This window comes from Scyliorhinus torazame, chromosome 11 (genome assembly GCF_047496885.1).
Source record: "Scyliorhinus torazame isolate Kashiwa2021f chromosome 11, sScyTor2.1, whole genome shotgun sequence".
Classification (NCBI taxonomy): domain Eukaryota; kingdom Metazoa; phylum Chordata; class Chondrichthyes; order Carcharhiniformes; family Scyliorhinidae; genus Scyliorhinus; species Scyliorhinus torazame.
Window position 1 is genome coordinate 54,046,299 of NC_092717.1, and position 18,758 is coordinate 54,065,056.

At 45.9% G+C, this 18,758-nt stretch overlaps 1 protein-coding gene across 32 annotated transcripts in view; it reads right to left on the reverse strand.

Moving 5' to 3' along the window:
* The window catches only part of clasp2 (cytoplasmic linker associated protein 2), a 666,501-nt gene that overhangs the window by 308,089 nt on the left and 339,654 nt on the right, over window positions 1-18,758 (reverse strand). For all 32 annotated transcript variants that reach the window (XM_072467277.1, XM_072467285.1, XM_072467284.1 and 29 more), the window contains one exon: window positions 16,436-16,603. In XM_072467277.1, the coding sequence (XP_072323378.1) occupies window positions 16,436-16,603 (168 nt within the window). The remainder of the gene's footprint in view (window positions 1-16,435; window positions 16,604-18,758) is intronic.

Genomic DNA, 18,758 nt, shown 5'->3' on the forward strand with positions numbered 1-18,758 from the left:
GTCCTTGAGGGGTGCTGGGACTCTGCGAGGTGCATGAACCACAGGCGTGGTGTCCTGTTTGAGCAGGATTTTGTATGTGTAGGGAAGTGTGCCCATGCCTTCGAAGACATCTCGGTGTTGAGTGATGATGGCACTTAGTTGCGCCCTGATGTCCGCATCTTGGAAGTCAGGCGTGTCCTCTGGAGAGAGGGAATGTACGCGCTGCATGAGGTTGAGGAGCTTGCACACCTGTGCGCCTAGCAGGGAGTCCTTTGAGGAGCCCACAATCTCGAAGGTAGGGTGACTTTTCGCGCGTTGTGCGTCACCTCAAGTTGGCATGACCCGGTAGCGGGGATCGACCTGTTGGCAATTGGATGGAAGAATTGTTGGTTTGACCCCCAGGGTTTGAAATGCTGACCATGCGAGGAGATTGGCGGAAGCACCAGTGTCCAAACGGAACCTGATCTGGGATCGGTTGACCAACAGGGTGGCACACCACTCGTCGTCCGGATCAATGCTGTGTACCAACAGCGGCTGGTGCTTTGGATTCGCGGACAGCCTGTTCTTGGTTATGACAGCGACTCGAAAAGGCTCCCTGTCCTCGGTGTCACTGGTCTGCATGAAGTCAGGATTGGACTCGGTGAAGGTGGGTTAGATTGCCCAAACATTCCTGGAAGGCTGGTTAAATCGTTGCGAGTTGGCAGGCTCGGCTGCTCGACAGCAGGCAGCATAGTGGCCAAGCCTACCACAGCGTAGGCACTGTCGCGATTTTGTAGGGCATTGCCGCTTTAAGTGGGCGGAGCCACAGTTGCCGCACGTCGTGACGTCAGTGCGTTCATTGCGCCACCGCGCATGCGTGGTACGGTCTTGCGTGGTGCGGGCCTGCGCATCGCATTCCTCCACGTCACCGTCCCCTTGTTTGGCGCATACAAGCGCAGGAGGCCTCAGAAAGCGCACAGAATGGCCGCCCTCCTCCAGACTGCGGCCCGGGAGGTGTTCGATCGTTTGGACCTGTTCCGCCTCATGGGGCCCTTGCCGCGCCATTTCAGCTGCCTATATGTAGGAGTACCGGCTGGTGGCATTCTCATGCAGGACACAGGTCTCGATGGCAGTCGCTAGGGTTAGTTGCTTAACTTTTAAGGAGCTGCTGACGCAGGGTGTCCGGCATGACCCCAAAAACAATCTGGTCGCGTATCATGGAATCGGAGGTGGGCCCGTAGCCGCAGGATTGCACGAGGATGCGGAGGTGTGTTAAATAGGATTGGAAAGGCTCATCCTTACCCTGCAAGCGCTGCTGGAACAGGTACCTTTCGAAGCTTTCGTTGACTTCAACACTGAAGTGTGTGTCGAATTTGAGGAGCACAGTCTTGTACTTGGTCTTGTCCTCGTCGTCCGCGAATGTCAGGGAGTTAAAGATGTGGATGGCATGTTGCCCAGCCGTGGAGAGAAGAAGGGCTATCTTCCTGGTGTCCGATGCATTCTCCCTGCCCGTGGCCTCGAGGAAGAGCTGGAAGCGCTGTTTAAATATCTTCCAATTTACCCTGAGATTGCCAGCGATGCGGAGCGGCGGTGGCGGGTTGATGTTCTCCATGCTGTAGGATGCCGGAATGCTGAGAAGTTGCAGGTAGGTCTCACAAGTGCTAGATTGCGGCCACTCCTTGTACCATGTCGTGTTGGGTGTTCTGATTCACAAACAAGCCAACAATGCTGGAAGTGGTGTAACGCTATTTTATTAACTGTTCAACTATGCTAACATACTGTAAACGTGGGTATAAGCAATACCAGCTCAACTGTGGACCCTTTCCTATCACTAGCTATGGTGAGGCACTCAGCACATGGTGAATGTCTGTGATGCAGGCTGTGAGCTCTGTGCTCCGAGCTGGCTGCTGCTAGAATGAGCGGGAACTCTCCTGTCCACTGTCTTTATAGTGCTTGTGCTCTCACTGGTGATTGGCTGCGGTGTTATATATGCTGGTTGGTCCTACTGCATGTCCATCAGTGTGTGTCTGTGATTGCACCATTATGTACTGATGTATATTATGACACCACAATCCAGTAAAAGGTGTGGGTCAGGTGAACTCCATGATACACTTTGTTCTCTAAACCCTGGTCCAACAGGTCTCACTACTGCTCCATATAACTGAAGCTTAACCTCCCTATTTCTGTATTCACTTCCTCTTGCAATAAATGATTTTATTATCTTTCCTTTTTTCTTTTAAAAAGAGTACCCAATTTTTTTTTTTCTAATTAAGGGGCAATTTAGCGCGGCAAATCCACCTACCCTGCACAACTTTTGGGTTGTGGGGGTCAGACCCATGCAGACATGGGGAGAATGTGCAAACTCCACATGGACAGTGACCCGGGGCCGGGATCGAACTCGGATCCTCAGCGCCATGAGGCAGCAGTGCTAACCACTGTGCTACCATGCTGCACTCATTTTATTCGCTTTCCTAATTAACTGCTGCATACAAGCCTTTTGCGATTCATGCACAAAGGCACCCAGATACCCCTGCATCTCAGAGCTCTGCAATCGCTCACCAAATAGTAATAAGCAGTGATTCAATTTCCATAAATTCTATAAATGTGTTTTCTTTCCTATCGACAATGAAGCCAGTGCAGTTTGCCAATGAAATTGATCTAAATACAGGTAATAAATTATTGATATTGCAATCTCATTCGAAGCTTTTTAGAAAAAAAATAAGTCCCTTCAAATCCTCACATGGCATGGAGAGAAACCGTTCTACATTTAAGGTCCTACTGATCCAGAGTGCACGCTGGATACCTCTGCTGACATGTGCACAAACTGCATGATTGTAAATAAAATCCACCTCCATTTGCTGTGACATAAAATGGTGATTTAAATGCCAGGCTTTTGAAAGAAATGGTAGTCCAGTTAGCCCCTCACACATGCTCTCTCATTCAATCCAATCATGGCTGATCTGCATCATTTATCATCTCCATTTATCTGCCTTCTTTCCATGTAACTTGATGGCCTTACCTAACAAAAACCTGTTTCTTGAAATCTTGAAAACAGCTATGAATTCAGCAAGCATAATCTTTTGAGATGTGTTCCAGATTTCCATGACCTTTTACATGAAAAGATGTCTCTTGATTTCACTCCTGAATTGTGTGACACTAATTTCAACATTATGCTTTCTTCTTCTGGATTCCCTCTGCATTGAAAATATTGTCACTGTATCTACCTTACTGAATTCCATAGTCATTTCAAAAACCACGCGAAAGGCGAAGAGGTCCAAAAGAAATTCAAAAACAGCACGAAAGAGGAGGGCCGATTGTTCAAAAACAGCACGAGAGCGCGTCAAAAGCAGCGTGACTAAGGGAGCTTCAAAAACAGCATGAAAGGAGAGAGGTCCGAGTGAGCTTCAAAAATAGCGCAAGGGGAAGGAGGTCCAAGAGAGCTTCAAAAACAGCACGGAGAGAGAGGTCCAAAGGTTTTTTAACAAAAAAACGAGAGGAGAGAGGTTCAAGACTGCTTCAAAACCGCATGTGATGGAAAAGATCCAAGAGCACTTTGAAAACAGCACAAGAGGGATGAAGCCAGAGAATTTGAGAGAGGGGGAGAAAGAGAGAGAGCGCGAGAGCGAGAGTGATATGATGAGGGACCAAGGACAGAATGTCACTGGCTAGGGGAAAGGAATTAAAAAGGTTCAATAACATTGATCGGTATGGTATATAGAACACCACAAATTTACCAAGAAATTACAGAGAGGCAAGAATTATAGAGTAATTATAATGGGGGACTTTAATTTTATAAACATAGACTGGAATAGAAATAAAGCAAAGGGACAAGAGCGGTGAGAGTTCCTGAAAAGTGTTCAAGATAATTTTCTGCAGCAGTATGTTTCCAGTCCAACGAGAGGGCAAGCACAGTTGGACCTGGTTCTGGGAAATGAGTTCACCCAAGTGGATCAAATACTAGTGGGAGAGCATTTAGGGGTCTGTCACCTTTGTTTCATAAGGTTTTGGTTGCCCAAGGAAAAGGACAAGGAACAATCCAGAACAGGAATAATTAATTTGGGGAAAGCCAACTTCGATGGGACGAAAATGGATCCGAGTCAAGTGAGCTGGAAGCAAATGTTGGCAGAAATGACGGTGGCCGAAAAATGGGTCACCTTCAAAGAAAAGTATTGCAGGCAATGTCAGGGTACCCAGAAGGTGATATCGCAGGGCACTGGGATTAGAGTACCAGATTGGTTTGAGGATGGGCTGACTGACAGAAAGCAGACGGTCAGGATAAATGGTCCTTCTCTGGCTGGCAAACCGTAACTAGCGGGGTGCCGCAGGGGTCAGTCCTGGGTCCTCAACTGTTTACACTCTATATAAATTATCTGCAAGTAGGGACAGAGTATAACATAACAAAATTTACCGATGATACTAAAATAGGTGGGAAAGCAGGCAGTCAAGAGAAGATTTTGGGCGGGAATCGCCGACCCCCCCGCCGGGTCGGAGAAACGCCGGGGGTCGGCGCGAATCCCGTCCCCGCCAGCCTCCGAATTCTCCCACCCCCCAAAAGTCGCCGAGGCGTGAATCGCGCTGCCCGCTTTGGAGAATGGCGGGGACAGGCGCGACTCAACAGGTCCCGGGGCCGCCCGAATTCTCTGGCCCGTGATGGGCCGAGTTCCCGCCTGTTTTTGACGGGTCCCGCCAGCTTAAATCAAGGTAGGTCCCTACCGGTGGGACCCAGCTCCGTGGGCGGCCTCCATGGTCCTCGGGGGGGGGCGCAGGGCAATTTGGCCCCGGTGGGTGCCCCCACGGTGGCCTGGCCTGCGGGGCCCACCGATCCGCGGGCGGGCCTGTGTCGTGGGGGCATTCTATTCCAACGCGCCGGCAGTGTAGGTCTCCGCAATGGCCGGTGCGAAGGTGAACCACCCTGCACATGCGCGGGGATGACGTCAGCAGACGCTGACGCTCCTGGCTGGCGCGGCGCCAAAGGCTTTCCACGTCGGCCAGCGGGGCGCAAACCACTCTGGCACCGTCGTAGCCCCTGAAGGTGCGGAAGATTCCGCACCTTTGCGGCGGCCCGACGCCAGAGTGGTTCCCGCCACTCCACTGCGCCGTTTCTGCCTGCCCTGCCAATTCCCGGAGAATCCCGCCCAAAGAGTTTAGATGGATTTGGATGGGCAAGGAAAATGGGCCAAAATTTGGCAGATGTGGTTTAATGTGGATAAGTGTGAGGTTATTCATTTTGGCCAAAAAAAATCTAAATGGAAAGCAGATTCAAAATGCATCTGGGCAGAGGGATCTGGGTATCTGTGTTCATGAATCGCAGAAAGTTGGTATGCAGGTACAGCATGTAGTTATAAAGGCAAGTGGAATTTTAGAGTTTGTTGCAAAAGGACTGGAGTATAAGAGGGAAGTGTTGTTGCGATTGTATAGGGTGTTGATGAGACCACATCTGGAGTATTGTGTCCAGTTCTGGTCTCCTTATTTGAGGAAGGATGTGGTGGCATTGGAGGCAGTTCTGAGGAGGTTCACCAGATTGGCCGCGATATCGCAGAATCCCGGCCATAGATTGAGATGCGATAGATTTAAAACTGAGATGAGCAACTACTTCTCACAGAGGGTGGTGAATTTGTCGAACTCGCTGCCCCATAGTGTGATGGAGTTTGAATTATTAAATGGTTTCAAGAAAGAGATAGATATATTTGATAAAAACGGTTAAAAAATGATAAAAATCAGCTCCACATAGCCCCAATGGCAGCCCTCACCCACTCACACACCTCCTCATCCGCCAGCAAATCCACATCCAGTCTTCACAGTGGCTGTTAGGCGCCCCCACCCACGAGCCACCTGCAAATCCAATGCGGCGCGTGGTCGGAAAACACAATCGGCGAATACTCCGAGTTGGCCACCTCCGCCAGCGCTCCATAAACCCCCTCAGCTCCTTCACCACTGCCAACATCCTCGACGACTTGGGACTTGACCGGTCCAAGCTTTGATCCATGACCATGTTAACATCATCCCCCCATAATTAACCGATGAGAGTCCAAGTCCGGGATCTTCCCTAACACCCACCACATAAAATCCACGCCATCCTACTTCCCATGTTTACCAGAAACATGGGCATCCCCTCCAACTTCCCACTAACCATCATATATCTTCCCCCCCACCCCTCGACTGGCCACAATACCTGGAGCGCAACCCGCTTATTAACCAATACCGCCATCCCCCTCATCTTCATATCCAGCCCCGAATGGAACACCTGCCCCGTCTATCCCTGTCTCAGCCTCGTCTGGTCCCCCAACTTCAGGTCCCCTGCAGAAATGCCACATCCGCCTTCAGACTCCTCAAATGCGTGAACACACGCCATTATTTAACCGGCCCATTCAACCCGCTCATGTTCCACATGGCCAGGCTGGTCGGGGGGCTCCCTGCCTCCTTCCCCTTCCAATCAGCCATATCCTTTTTTGAGCCAGTCCCCAGCACGTGTCACACGATCCTCCAGGTCAACCCCTGGATGTTCACTGCCATTGATCCCTTCCCAACTGCGCCACACCAACCACACCCATGTCAGAAACCCCATTTCCCCCTCGCTCAATCAAAAAACCAACCCCAGCCCACCCAATGCCTTCCTCCTTGCAACCCCCACTTCACTGCCGTTAACTAGCCTGCCCAGCTAGCATGGTGGCCTCCACCCACCCTATATCCCTCCAGTTCCCACCGTCGACCCCTAAAGATTGGCAAAAGGCACACTCACCATCACTGATCCCCTGCAAAGACCTGCCCCGAAAAACTCAACAAACACTTGGGTATGGAGGGAAGTGAGAGTGGAAATTGCACAGGCAATCTTCCATTCTTCCTCAGATTGAAGGGGTGATGCCAGAGGACTGGAGAATTCCAAATGTTACACCCTTGTTCAAAAAGGGATGCAAAGACAAAGCCAGCAACTACAGACCAGTCATTTTTGATTTCCTGGTAGTGAAATTTCCGGAAATAATAGTTTGGGACAAAATCACTAGTCACATCGATAAGCGCAAGATAATTAAGGAAAGCATGCATGGGTTTGTGAGCAAGGTTAGAGCTCCTGGAACAAAAGGGGCAGTAGTAACATGGATATAAAATTGGCTGAGGGACAGGAAACAGAGTAGTGGTGAATTGGCATTTTTCAGGCTCGAGGACGGTTTGGAGTGGAGTTCCCCAGGAGTCAGTGTTTCTTTTCTTGATGTATATTAATGACCTAGACCTGGGTGCAGAGGGAACAATTTCAAAATTTGCAAATTATACAAAACTTGTGAGCTGGGAGGAAGATCGTGCAGAAAAGTGGTTCCCAACGTGCTGCAGCACATCGCCCAAGTGTGCCGCAAATAAGGTTCAAAGCTACTAATTCATGTCTGCTTTTGTAAACTAAAACTAACCTTGGTCTTCAGCTGAGCTCGGCATCTCGCAAGTCCCGAAGAACCTCGAGCCTCCCGCGCATGCGCAGTTTGGATTCTTTACGTTGGTCAGCTGACCTCGAAGCTGAAGATGAAGGCCCCATGCGCCTGCGCAAAAATAGAAGACTCAAAACGGCGCAAAAACCCAGGAAGAGGTGAAAAACAGGAGAGAAGACAGGGAGAAGCAAAAAATATGAAGTTCTCAGTTAGGGAAGATGACCGAGGCAAGAAACAAGAACCATTAATGTTAAGGAAAGGAAAAAAAGGCTCCAATTAGAGAAAAGGCTGCAAGGAGGAAACCTTAGTGAAGTGGATCGGGAAAAGCCCCAGTAGTCAAAGAGACCCCAAAAGAAGCCCGAATATCTGAGAAGGCAGCTGAAGGTTGGTAACACTGTGCTAGGGGGGTGGGGGTGCGAGGATACACTTTCGGAGCAGGAGTGTTCGGCTCGGCATGGCCAAAGAGCTGAAATTGTGCTTGTAAGTTGTTGCTTGAGAACATTTATTGTTTAATGTGGCGTGTTTGAGCACAGTTTGCCATGGATAAGTTCTTGAAGAGAAGTGATGAATCTGGCTCCGAGTCAGATATGGCTGAAAGAAACGAACCTCAGGAGAAAAAAAGGGAGATTGGTGTATACATTTTACAGTGACAGCTACTTGGCCTTGGTATTTTCGTCAACTGTTGTTGCCTTTTGTACCTAATTTTCGGGGCAAAGCTTTCAAACAATGGTACCAAGTAAGTTCAACCGCCATTTCAACACAAAATACCATTCACTTTCCAGCAAGGATATATGGAACTTCAAGCCCCTAAGATAGAGATAAGGAGGAATTTCTTCACTCAGAGGGCAGTGAATCTGTGGAGTTCTTTGCTGCAGAGGGCTGCAGAAGCTGGGCTGTTAACTATGTTCAAGGCCAAGGTGACACATTTTAATTCAGTAAGGGAATCAAGAATTATGGGGAGAAGGCAAGAAAATATAGTTGAGGATTATCATATCAGATCAGTCATGATCTCATTGAATGATAGAAGATTTGATGGGCCAAATGGTCTACTTCTGCTCCTTTGTCTCATACAGTCATTAAGGGAATCATGTTTAACTAACTTGCTGGAATCTTTTGAAGAATTGACAGAAGGTTGGTATGGGTAATGCTATTGCCTATATGGATTTTCAAAAGGCATTTGATACAGTGTCACACAGCAAGCCTGTGGGCACAATTCTAGCTCGAAGAATAAAAAGGAAAGTAGGCATTTGGGTAAGAAATTGGCTGAGTGAAAGGAAAGTGATAAATTGTTGTTTTCACTAGAAGAAAGTTTGTAATGAAATTCCCCAGTTGTTGGTGTTGGCACCCTTGCATTTCCTGATATATACTAATAAGCTAAACTGTGGTATTCAGCACATGATTTCAAAATGTGCAGATGACAAGAAGATTGGAAATGATGTCAATTGTGATGAGGATAGTCTAGAACTTCAAAAGGGCATGGACATGTTGGTGGATTGGGAAGACAAATAGCAAATGAAGTTCAATGCAGAAAAATGAGGCAATTCATTTTGGCAGAATGAACATGGAGAGACAGTACAAAATAGAGAGAAACTCTTCAGATAGTGCAAGAACAAAGGGATCTTGGTGTATATTTACAGAAGTCATTGAAGACGGCAGGGCATGTTGGGTGAGCAGTTAATGACGCCTACAGTATCTCAGGCTTTATTAAAAGGGGCATTGAGTACAAGAGTAAGGAGACCTTGCATAAGGTGCTGGTTAGGCCACATCTGGAGGAGAAAATCCAGTTCTGGGTGAAGAATGTGAAGGCATTGGAGAGCGTACAGAAGTGATTCAAAAGAATGATTCAGGGATAAAAGCAGTTTTATGTGAGAGAAAACATTTTTACAAAGAGGTTGGTTGGAGTCTGGAACAAACTTCCTGAGAGGATGATGCAGGCAGCTGTGATCAAGGTATTCAAAAGGGAACTGGATTGCTTTCTGAAAGAATGTATGTGCAAGGTTATCGGGATAGGCAGGGGCAGGGGAGTGAAACTATGTAAAATAGTCCTTCAGCAATCCAGTACAGACTCAAAGGGCTGAATAGCCTCATTGTGCATTGTAAAGATCCTGTTATTGTGAATTTACACCCCTGGATCAGATCAACCCCAACCTTCTAAGTTCAAGGAAATAGGAGCCCAACATTCCCTAAATATTTACGGTTATGCTTATCAACCCAATGTTAGGTTAATAAAATTGATGAATATAGGGAAAAGCGAGGTATTCCCGGTGAATGAGCTGGCGCAGCGGGCTAATTTAGGGGAGATGCCATTTACGGTAGCGAGAGATAGGTTTAGGTATTTGGGCTTTCAGGTAGTGAGGGAATGGACGGGGCTCCATAAGTGGAACTTAACGAAGCTGGTGGAGGAGGCTAGGGAGGATCTTAAGCGGTGGGATACACTGCATTTAATGCTGGCAGGGAGGGTCCAAGTGGTAGGAAATGAAAATTCTGTCGAAGTTCTTGTTTATCTTTCAAGCTCTCCTGATCTTTATACCAAAGGCCTTTTTTCGGAAAGTGTAAACGATCATTTCTGACTTTGTATGGGAGGGGAAGGTGCAGAGGGTGGGGAGGACTCTCCTACAGAGGCAGAGACAGCAGGGGGGATTGGGTTGCCGAACTTGCTTCATTATTATTGAGCGGCAAATGTGGACAAGGTGCGGCGGTGGTGGGAAGAAGAAGGGGTAGAGTGGGTTAGGATGGAGGGGGAATCTTGTAAGGGGTCTAGTTTAAGGGCTATGGTGACGCAGCATTGCCAATGGCTCTGAGTAGGTATTCAAGGAGCCCAGTGGTGCAGTCCACAGTGAAGATATGGAATCAGTTAAGGAGAGATTTTAGGGTGGAAGGGATGTCGGTGCTTACTCCGCTGTGCGAAAATCAGGATGGATAGTGTATACAGGAGGTGGAGGGAAGTAGAGCTGGTCAAGGTGAGGGATCTGTATTTGGAGGAACGGTTCGCCAGTCTGGAGGAGCTAAGGGAGAGGATAGAGCTGCCGAGGGGGAGAGAGTTCAGGTATCTGCATATTAGGGACTTTGTGCGAAAGGTCTGGAGGGGATTCCCTAGGTTGCCGGGATACTCCCTGCTGGAGCGACTTCTGCTCCCGGATGTGGAAGGGGAGGGAAGAATTGGGGATATATTCAAGTGGCTGGGGGAGCAGGGAGGCGAGCAGGTGGTGAAGATCAAGGAGAAATGGGAAGCGGAGTTGGGAGGGGAGATCAATTGGAGAGCATGGAGTGAGGCACTGCATAGGGTAAATAGGACCGCCTCATGTGCAAGGATGAGCTTGATACAGTTCAAGGTGGTGCACAGGGTGCATATGACTCGGGTGAGAATGAGTGGGTTCTTTCAGGGGGTAGCAGATGAGTGTGAGAGGTGCGGGCGGAGGCCAACGAATCACGCACACATGTTTTGGGGTTGCGGAAAATTGGGAAGATTCTGGGCGGGAGTGTTCGATGTCTTAGCCAGGATACTGGAGGAGGAGGTGGATCCAGACCCTTTGGTGGCGATATTTGGGGTCTCAAGAGAAATCGGAGCTCCTGGAGAGGAGGAAGGCCAATGTCTTGGCCTTCACCTCTCTGATTGCATGGTGACGAATTTTGCTGGAATGGCGGTCGGCATCGCCACTGGGGATAGCGGCTTGGTTGGGTGACCTGTATGACTTCCTGAGATTAGAGAAGATAAAGTATGTTATGGGGCTCTTCAGGGGGGTTTGAGGAAAGGTAGGGGATGTTTGTGACTGAGTTTGAGGGGCTGTTCGTCGCGTGGGAGAGGGGTGAAAAAGAGGAAATACCTGTTCAGACTGGATAGTTGATTGTAGGGAAGCATGTTTCCCGGGGTGTTTGTTCACTGTAACCTGTTTTGAAACATGTTTGTAATAAAATACATTTTTAAAAAAGGTTACTAAAATTGATATAGTGACACTGTCAGGAAGGGGAATGTGTAACTGGCCACCACGCTACATGGATTGTGTAATTTGGTCAAATCATTCCTAGATAGGCTGCAGAATGGAGTATCTTTGCTGCACATTACCTGAACTCACAATCATTACCAATGTGCCTTGTCTGAAAACATGTGAAACTTGCTGAAGCACAATGCTATCACTTTGAACACAGGCAAGGCAAAGCAACAATACTCCAGAGCTCAAATAATCCACAACATTAACATTCACCAATACTAATTTTAGAAGTGGCAACATGCAGTGCTTACAATAGAGCAGCCAAACTGCTTTAATGTCTAACAAAGCACAGCATTAAAACTCCAGAGTTCAATAATGTACAACACTAATATTTACCAAGCACTAATACTGGAGGTGACAATATGCAGTACTTATAGTGCAGCAGCCAAACTGCTCTGATACTAACTACAAATGACCAACACAAACATGCACCTCAGCTGCCGATAAGAAACAAAGCCGTCCTGGTCCAATTTCTCTCCCAGTGAGGTTGTGCTGGAATGTGTTAAAATTTGGTACATCGGTCACTTGTCAGATTGGGCACACTCCTGTACTCTCAGTATCTAAAGTACAATTTGTAGTAAGGCAGACATAGCATCAGGTGAAAGGTTATAGACCTGAAACATTAGGGGCGGGATTCTCCACTCCCGCGCCGAAGTGGCCGCGCCGTCGTGAACGCCGTCGAGGTTCACGACGGCGTGAAACGGCCCCGATCCCGACCGATTCAGGCCCTGACAATGGGCCAGGATCGGGGCTGCGTTATCTATACGCGCAAGGCCTTGACGCCCGCGTAAAGGCGGCGCCGCATAGATGACGCGGCCGGCGCCGCATAACGGGCATCATCCACGCATGCGCGGGTTGGCCGGCGCCAACCCGCACATGCGTGGTTGCCGTCCTCTCTAAGTCCGCCCCGCAAGAAGATGTCTGACGGATCTTGCAGGGCCGCGGAAGGAGGTCCTCCTTCAGAGAGGACGGCCCGACGATTGGTGGGCACCGATCGCGGGCCACCCCACATTTGAGGTACCCCCCGGTGAAGGATCCCCCCTCGCCCCCCTGCAGGCCGCCCCCCCCCCCCCCCCCCCCCCCTCCAGCGTTCACGCACCGTTCACGGCGGCAGCGACCAGATGTGGACAGCGCCGGGGGGAACCTGGCCGCTCGGCCCATCCGGGCCTGAGAATAGCGGGGGTGCTGGAGAATCGCCATTTTGGTTGTCTCCGCCGATTCTCCGGCCTGCGAAACTCGACCGGGCCGTTCCCGATGCTTGGGAGAATCGCGAGAGGGCGTCGGACCGGCGTCCTGGGAAATTTTGGCGGCCCAGGCGATTCTCCCAACCGGCGCGGGAGTGGAGAATCTCGCCCAAGCTGTTTCATAGAATCATAGAATCCCTACAGTGCAGAAGGAGGCCATTCGGCCCATCAAGTCTGCACTGACCCTTCAAAAGACCACCCCCACCTAGGCCAATCCCCCGTCCTATTCCTGCAACCCCACCTGATGGGGTAATTTAGCATGGCCAATCCACCTAACCTGCACATTTTTGTACTGTGGGAGAAACCCCTTTTGAACCCTTTCTGTACATGGATAGTGTGTACAGAAAGAAATAATGGAAGCCTGTAAGGAAGGTATTGCAATAATCATGGATGATTTTAATCGTCATATAGGCTGAATAAGTCAGATTGGCAAATGTAGCCTGGAAGAGTGTATTCGGGATGATTTCTGAGAGTTATAAATTCTAGAGCCAACCAGGGAGCAGGTTATTCTAAACCTGATAATGTGCTAATTTTTTTAGAAACAGCCTCCCATCAAGTGATCGTGACAGATTCGAATTTCACATTGAGTTTGAGGGCGAGAAGTGTAGGTCTAAGACTAAACTTAAATAAAGGCAATTACAAAGATATGAAGACAGATGAGTGAATTCTCCGCCTCCCCAGCTGCGGGTTTCTCGGCGGCGCGCCATCGCTGGCAGCAGGATTCTCCATTCCAGTGTCTGGAGAATGGGATTTCCCACTGTAACCTCCACGCCATCGGGAAACCTGCGGACAGGGGTGCACTGCCAGCAGAACGGAGAATCCTGCTGGCATAGAATTTACTCGAGTTACCTCAAGTAAATTGGGAAAATAGGTTAAAAGTTAGAACAGTAGACATTTAAGAAGATCATAACTTTCTACAAAGATATATTTCATTGAGAAAGTAATACTCTAGGAAAAGGGTGTACTATCCATGGTTAACTAAAGAAGTTAAGTATAGTATCAAATTGAAAGAGATGAGTACAATACGGCAAAGATTAGTTATAGGTCAGAAAGTTGGACAAGTTTTAAAAACCAACAAGGAATGGAGAAAATAAAGCATTTTAGTGAGCTAGAAATATAAAAACAGATAAAAGTTTCTACAAGGATATTGAAAGAAAAGAGTAACTAAGTGTTGGTCATTAAAAATTGAGATTTCAATTAATAAATAGAAACAAGGGAATGGCCAAAATGTTGAATAGTTATTTTGTATGAGTCTTCACTGCAGATGACACAAAAAAAAATCCCACGAGTACTTGAAAATCAAGAGGTAAAAGGGAGAGAGGAAGTTAAAACAACCACAATCCCTGGGGAAAAGATACTGGGAAGAATATTGGAATTCAAGTTAGACAACTCCTCTGGACCTGATGACCTGCATCCTAGGATCTTATAATAAATGGCTGAAGCAGTGATAGATGCATTGGTTGTGATCTTCCAAAATTTGTTAGATTCTTGAAAAATTCCCGTTGATTGGAAAATTGCAAATATAACAAGTATTTTCAAAAAAGGAGGGAGACAGAATGCAAAGTAGATAAGGGGAATCTATAGCTATGGCATAGATGGATTCCCAAAAGGTGTTTGTTGAGGTGTTGCATCAAAGGTTACTACACAAACTAAGAGCTCTCATTATGCAGGAGGAAATTTGAAAGCATGAATAAAGGATTCGTAAGCTAACAGAATGCAGAGTAGGGATAAATGGGTAATTTTTGGGTTGGCAAACTGTAATTAGTGGAGTGCCACAGGGATCAGTGCTGGGGTCTTGATTATTTACCATCTATATCAATGACTTGGATGAAAGGTCCAAATGTATCGTAGCTATATTTGTTGATGATCAAGATAGAGGAAAAATAAGTTGAAGACTGTACAAAGGAATTAGATAAGCGAAGTGAGCGGGGAAAAATGAGCAGATGAAGTATTATGTAGGAAATCTTAACTTGTCAACTTTGGCAGCAAGAATTAAAAAAGCAGTATATTATTTAAATGAGAAACTGCTGAACTCTACAGTACAGAGTAAGTTGGGTGTCCAGGTTCAGGAATCACAAAACGTTAGTATGGAGGTACAGCAAGTGATTTGGAAGGCAAATGGAATATTGGTGTTAAATGCAAAAGTAGGGAGGTGTAGCTGTAGCTGCACGGGGCCTTGGTGAGACTTAATCTGGAATAGTGTGTGTTGTCTTGGTGTCCTTATTTAAGAAGATCATACCTTTCTTATTAAAAGAGCATTAAAAGATGCTCAGAGAAGACACTGATTGATTCCTGGACTGAAGGGGTTATTGGATGTGACTGTGTCCTGTCCATCCCTAATTGCGTTGAAGGTAGTGGTGGGCTGCCTTCTTGAACCACTGAAGTTCATTTGGTGTGGGCAAACCCTTTGTGCTGTTAGGAAGCGGGTTCCAGGTTTTTGACCCAGTGACAGCGAAAGAATGGCAATGTAGTTTTAAGTCAGGATCGGGTATTTGCAAAAGAAAATTGAACTTGGATAAATGTGAATTAGCCAAACCTCTTAATGCTTCTAGAAATTGGGCCTCCAGTTATAATTACCCTCACATCGCCCACCGACTTGCCACTTCAGCATTTTATCTAACCTGCCCACTGGATTCTCCCAGTTAATATCACAACCTTCCATTCTTACTGCAACGTTTTTCCAAACACCATTATCCCACTGGGGTACATTTAGTTCCCCAGATATGCATCTTTCCTATCCTGCACCAAATGTAGTACTTTTCTGAATTCCACCCATCAGCTCACCATCTTCCTCAATACAAAACCAAAACATGGCAGATGCTGAGAAATCGGAAATAAAAGCAAAAATGTTGGATGATGAAAGGTCACTCAACCTGAAATACTGGGAGGAATTTACCAACCACTTCACCACGTATTTTTCGGCAGGGGAGGCGACCCACAGTGGGATTGTCTGGTCCCGTCGTTGTCAACGGGATTTCCCATTGACAGCACCCCTCGTCATCAGGAAACCCATCCGCCAGCGTGGGACCAAAATTTCCTGCCGGCTTGAACAGCCGGTAAATCCCACCCATTAGCTCTTTTTTTTTTCACAGATGTTACCAGACTAGGTATATTTTTCCAGCATTTTTTCTTTTCATTCCACCATCTCCCTCCCCTACTAAAATAATTTAGTATCATTGGTGACACAGCGCTAGCACTGCTGCCTCACAGCGCCAGGCTATGAAAAGTCCATGTTAAGAAGATTAGAGGAGAAATCTTGGACATATTTTTACAAATTGAGTTGAATACAATCAACCTCCAGAGCTACAAAATTCCTGAAAGAGCAAATTTATCGATGGTCAAAAGGTTAATCTGCAGTTTGATAAAATAAATATTTGAATGTAAACTTCAGGACCTGGAGAAAGGGATTCACAATCACGATAGAAATAAAGATTATTATCCAGCAGCATGCATTCTCAGTATGAAAGACCTATAATTTGTAGTGCTGCAAATAAGGAGTTAGAATCATCAGAATATCCCGATACAATCTCAACTTATTTACATGGAGTTTATCAAAGACAGATTTTTGTTCTGATCAAAGTCACAATTATTCCCCATTACTGGAGTTCCATATAAAATACAGTTTGAGTGAGTCAGTGTCAAAATTCAACTGATCACACTTTTCAAGCAATGAAAAACATAGTCACAGACTCAACATGCTCAATTTGTAATCTTTACTCATAATCTTCAGACAACTTAAGCGTTGGGAGAAAACTTTCAGTCTATATATAATTAGAGAGTTATGCTGTGATTTTCTTTCAAGGCAAGAGCTTTAAAAATAAACCCTTCATACTTAAGGCTCTCTTGTGAGCTGGAAGAGGACCGATCCGAATGAGGGAGTGATGCAGCGCTAGTGGAACTCTTCAGATGTGCTTGAAAACCTTTTTGATAGGAAGGCTCCAGGGAGTTGTACAATGCATCAGCTTCTGCAGGAAAGTGGTTTCGAAGACTCCAATAAGTTCTATGCAAAAAAATTAAGCATCACAAGTTTTCGTATTTTAAAGGAACATTAGGTACTCATCTGTATGCATGTTATGAGTTAGCCTCTACCGTACTAATTCCTGGGGGAAAATCCAAGTCAAATATAAAACAATCTATGTAGCAACAGAAAAGTAATAAAATAAATAGATCCAAATCTCATATTATTCATTGCTCCAGACAATAATTCCTAATGTTGAGTAAATAAGTAAATATTTACAATTTCTAGTTTAATCACAATTAAAAACTGGAATGAAAAATCATGCAGAAAAACAAATACATCCTCTTCCTCCATTTCTCCTGTTCTCAAGATGCAAACTCTCTTTTAGGTATGTCTACACAGGCACTAGTAGCTCTGTGGTACTTCAGTGAAGTTGCTATTTTAATGCACAAGTCAAGGCGATTGTCAATAAGTTGTTTGTTTATGGTGAGAAAGCATGGCTGCGCCACAAAACAAACATTAGGATCTTTAAGTAGGACACCCAGGATAATGAAATCCTGGCTGAATATTCTTCTCTCAAACTCAGGAATGTGGCTAATTTAAGTACCCAAACTACTGCCTGAATTAAATGAACTACCTCAGTATTGATTAGTAAACAAAGTTGAAGTCGCCTGTTTTGTGGGATTTAGAACTGTTTGTGCATTTTTTTTTGCCAGTAGGAGAACTAAACAGCATTGTCTAAATTAGTACGGGGTTAATAGTTTTGTTGTAGCTTATGACATAACATTTACTGTTTTCAATTGGCAGAATTTCAGTTAATTAGTTTCATAGAGTCTTATTATTATGCATCTTCTTATTTAAATCCCTTGCTGATGTCATCATAAAGTGCTGTTATTTTGATGTTTAGCTAGCTGCTCCCATTTTTGAGTCCAGAATATCATAAACTTTGTTATTTTTATATATTCATGAAGATGAACTTTATTTATTAATTTCATTAATAATACGCCTTAACTACTTTTTTATGTTTTAGTTCTATTTGTCTGGTTACGAGAATTAAAAAAATTAGAATTTCACCACATTCAACACAAAGTTTTGTTAAGTTTACCAACGGAACACAAGTTAGCAGCACCATGGCTATGTTTGGGTCAATCTGTGAGTTTGTGGAAGAGAATGAGAACTGGACTGGATATGTGGAAAGGTTGAAACACTCTTTCTTGGTTAATGGGTTCGCAGGAGAGCGAAGCGCTCAATTCTCCTCAGTGTGTGGCACGAAGACTTACAAGCTAGTGAGAAATGTAGCTACACCATGGAAACTGGGAGGCATTCCATTTACGGATAAAAGCAAATTACTGCGGATGCTGGAATCTGGAACGAAAGAGAAAATGCTGGAAAATCACAGCAAGTCTGGCAGCATCTGTAGGGAGAGAAAAGAGCTAACGTTTCGAGTCCGATGACTCTTTGTCAAAGCTAACAGACAGAGAAAGTGGAAAATATTTATACTGTGGAGTGAGAATGAAAGATGAAAGATCTGTCATTTACGGATTTAGCTGCATTCGTTCAGAATCACCACAATCCTAAGCTTTCAGTAACTGTACAACGTTCAAATTCTAAACTAATTTTCGGATGACGGGAGAGTCCGTAGCTAACTTTGTTTGCAGGGAGAAGCCACAATTACTTTTAAGAAGGCCCTAGAAATTTCTCAGGGTATGGAAATGGCTGTCAATAATGCGAAAGTTATTTAGAAGGCTAATGGCGGCATGCAAGCAGGTGCACTGCATCAAGTAGAAAAATAAGCTGCAAGTAAAAAGGTAAAGAGAGTGGAATATTTTATGTGTGGAGGGTCACACCATGTCAATCATTCTAAGTTTTTGGCACTGTTTTTAACTAGTGCAACAAGAAGGGGCATTTAGCGAAGAAGTGCCAGGGTGTGAAGTGAAAGCTGAAGTCTGAGTAGGGAACTTCAAATGCAAGGAAGCCTTATTCGACGGCACATCACTTGGAAAGCTGAGGCCAGGCAGGGGAGCACTATTACGACATGTTCAATGAGGTGGAGTAGCAGGTGCAGAGGCAAGCTGCAAGAGGTAAACAGACAGTTTGCAAAGAGACCGATAGGTTAAGTCAGCAAATAGTTGGCAAATGGAGTATAATGTTGGAAAATGTAAAAGTTGTTCATTTTGGAGGGAGAACAAAAGAGCAG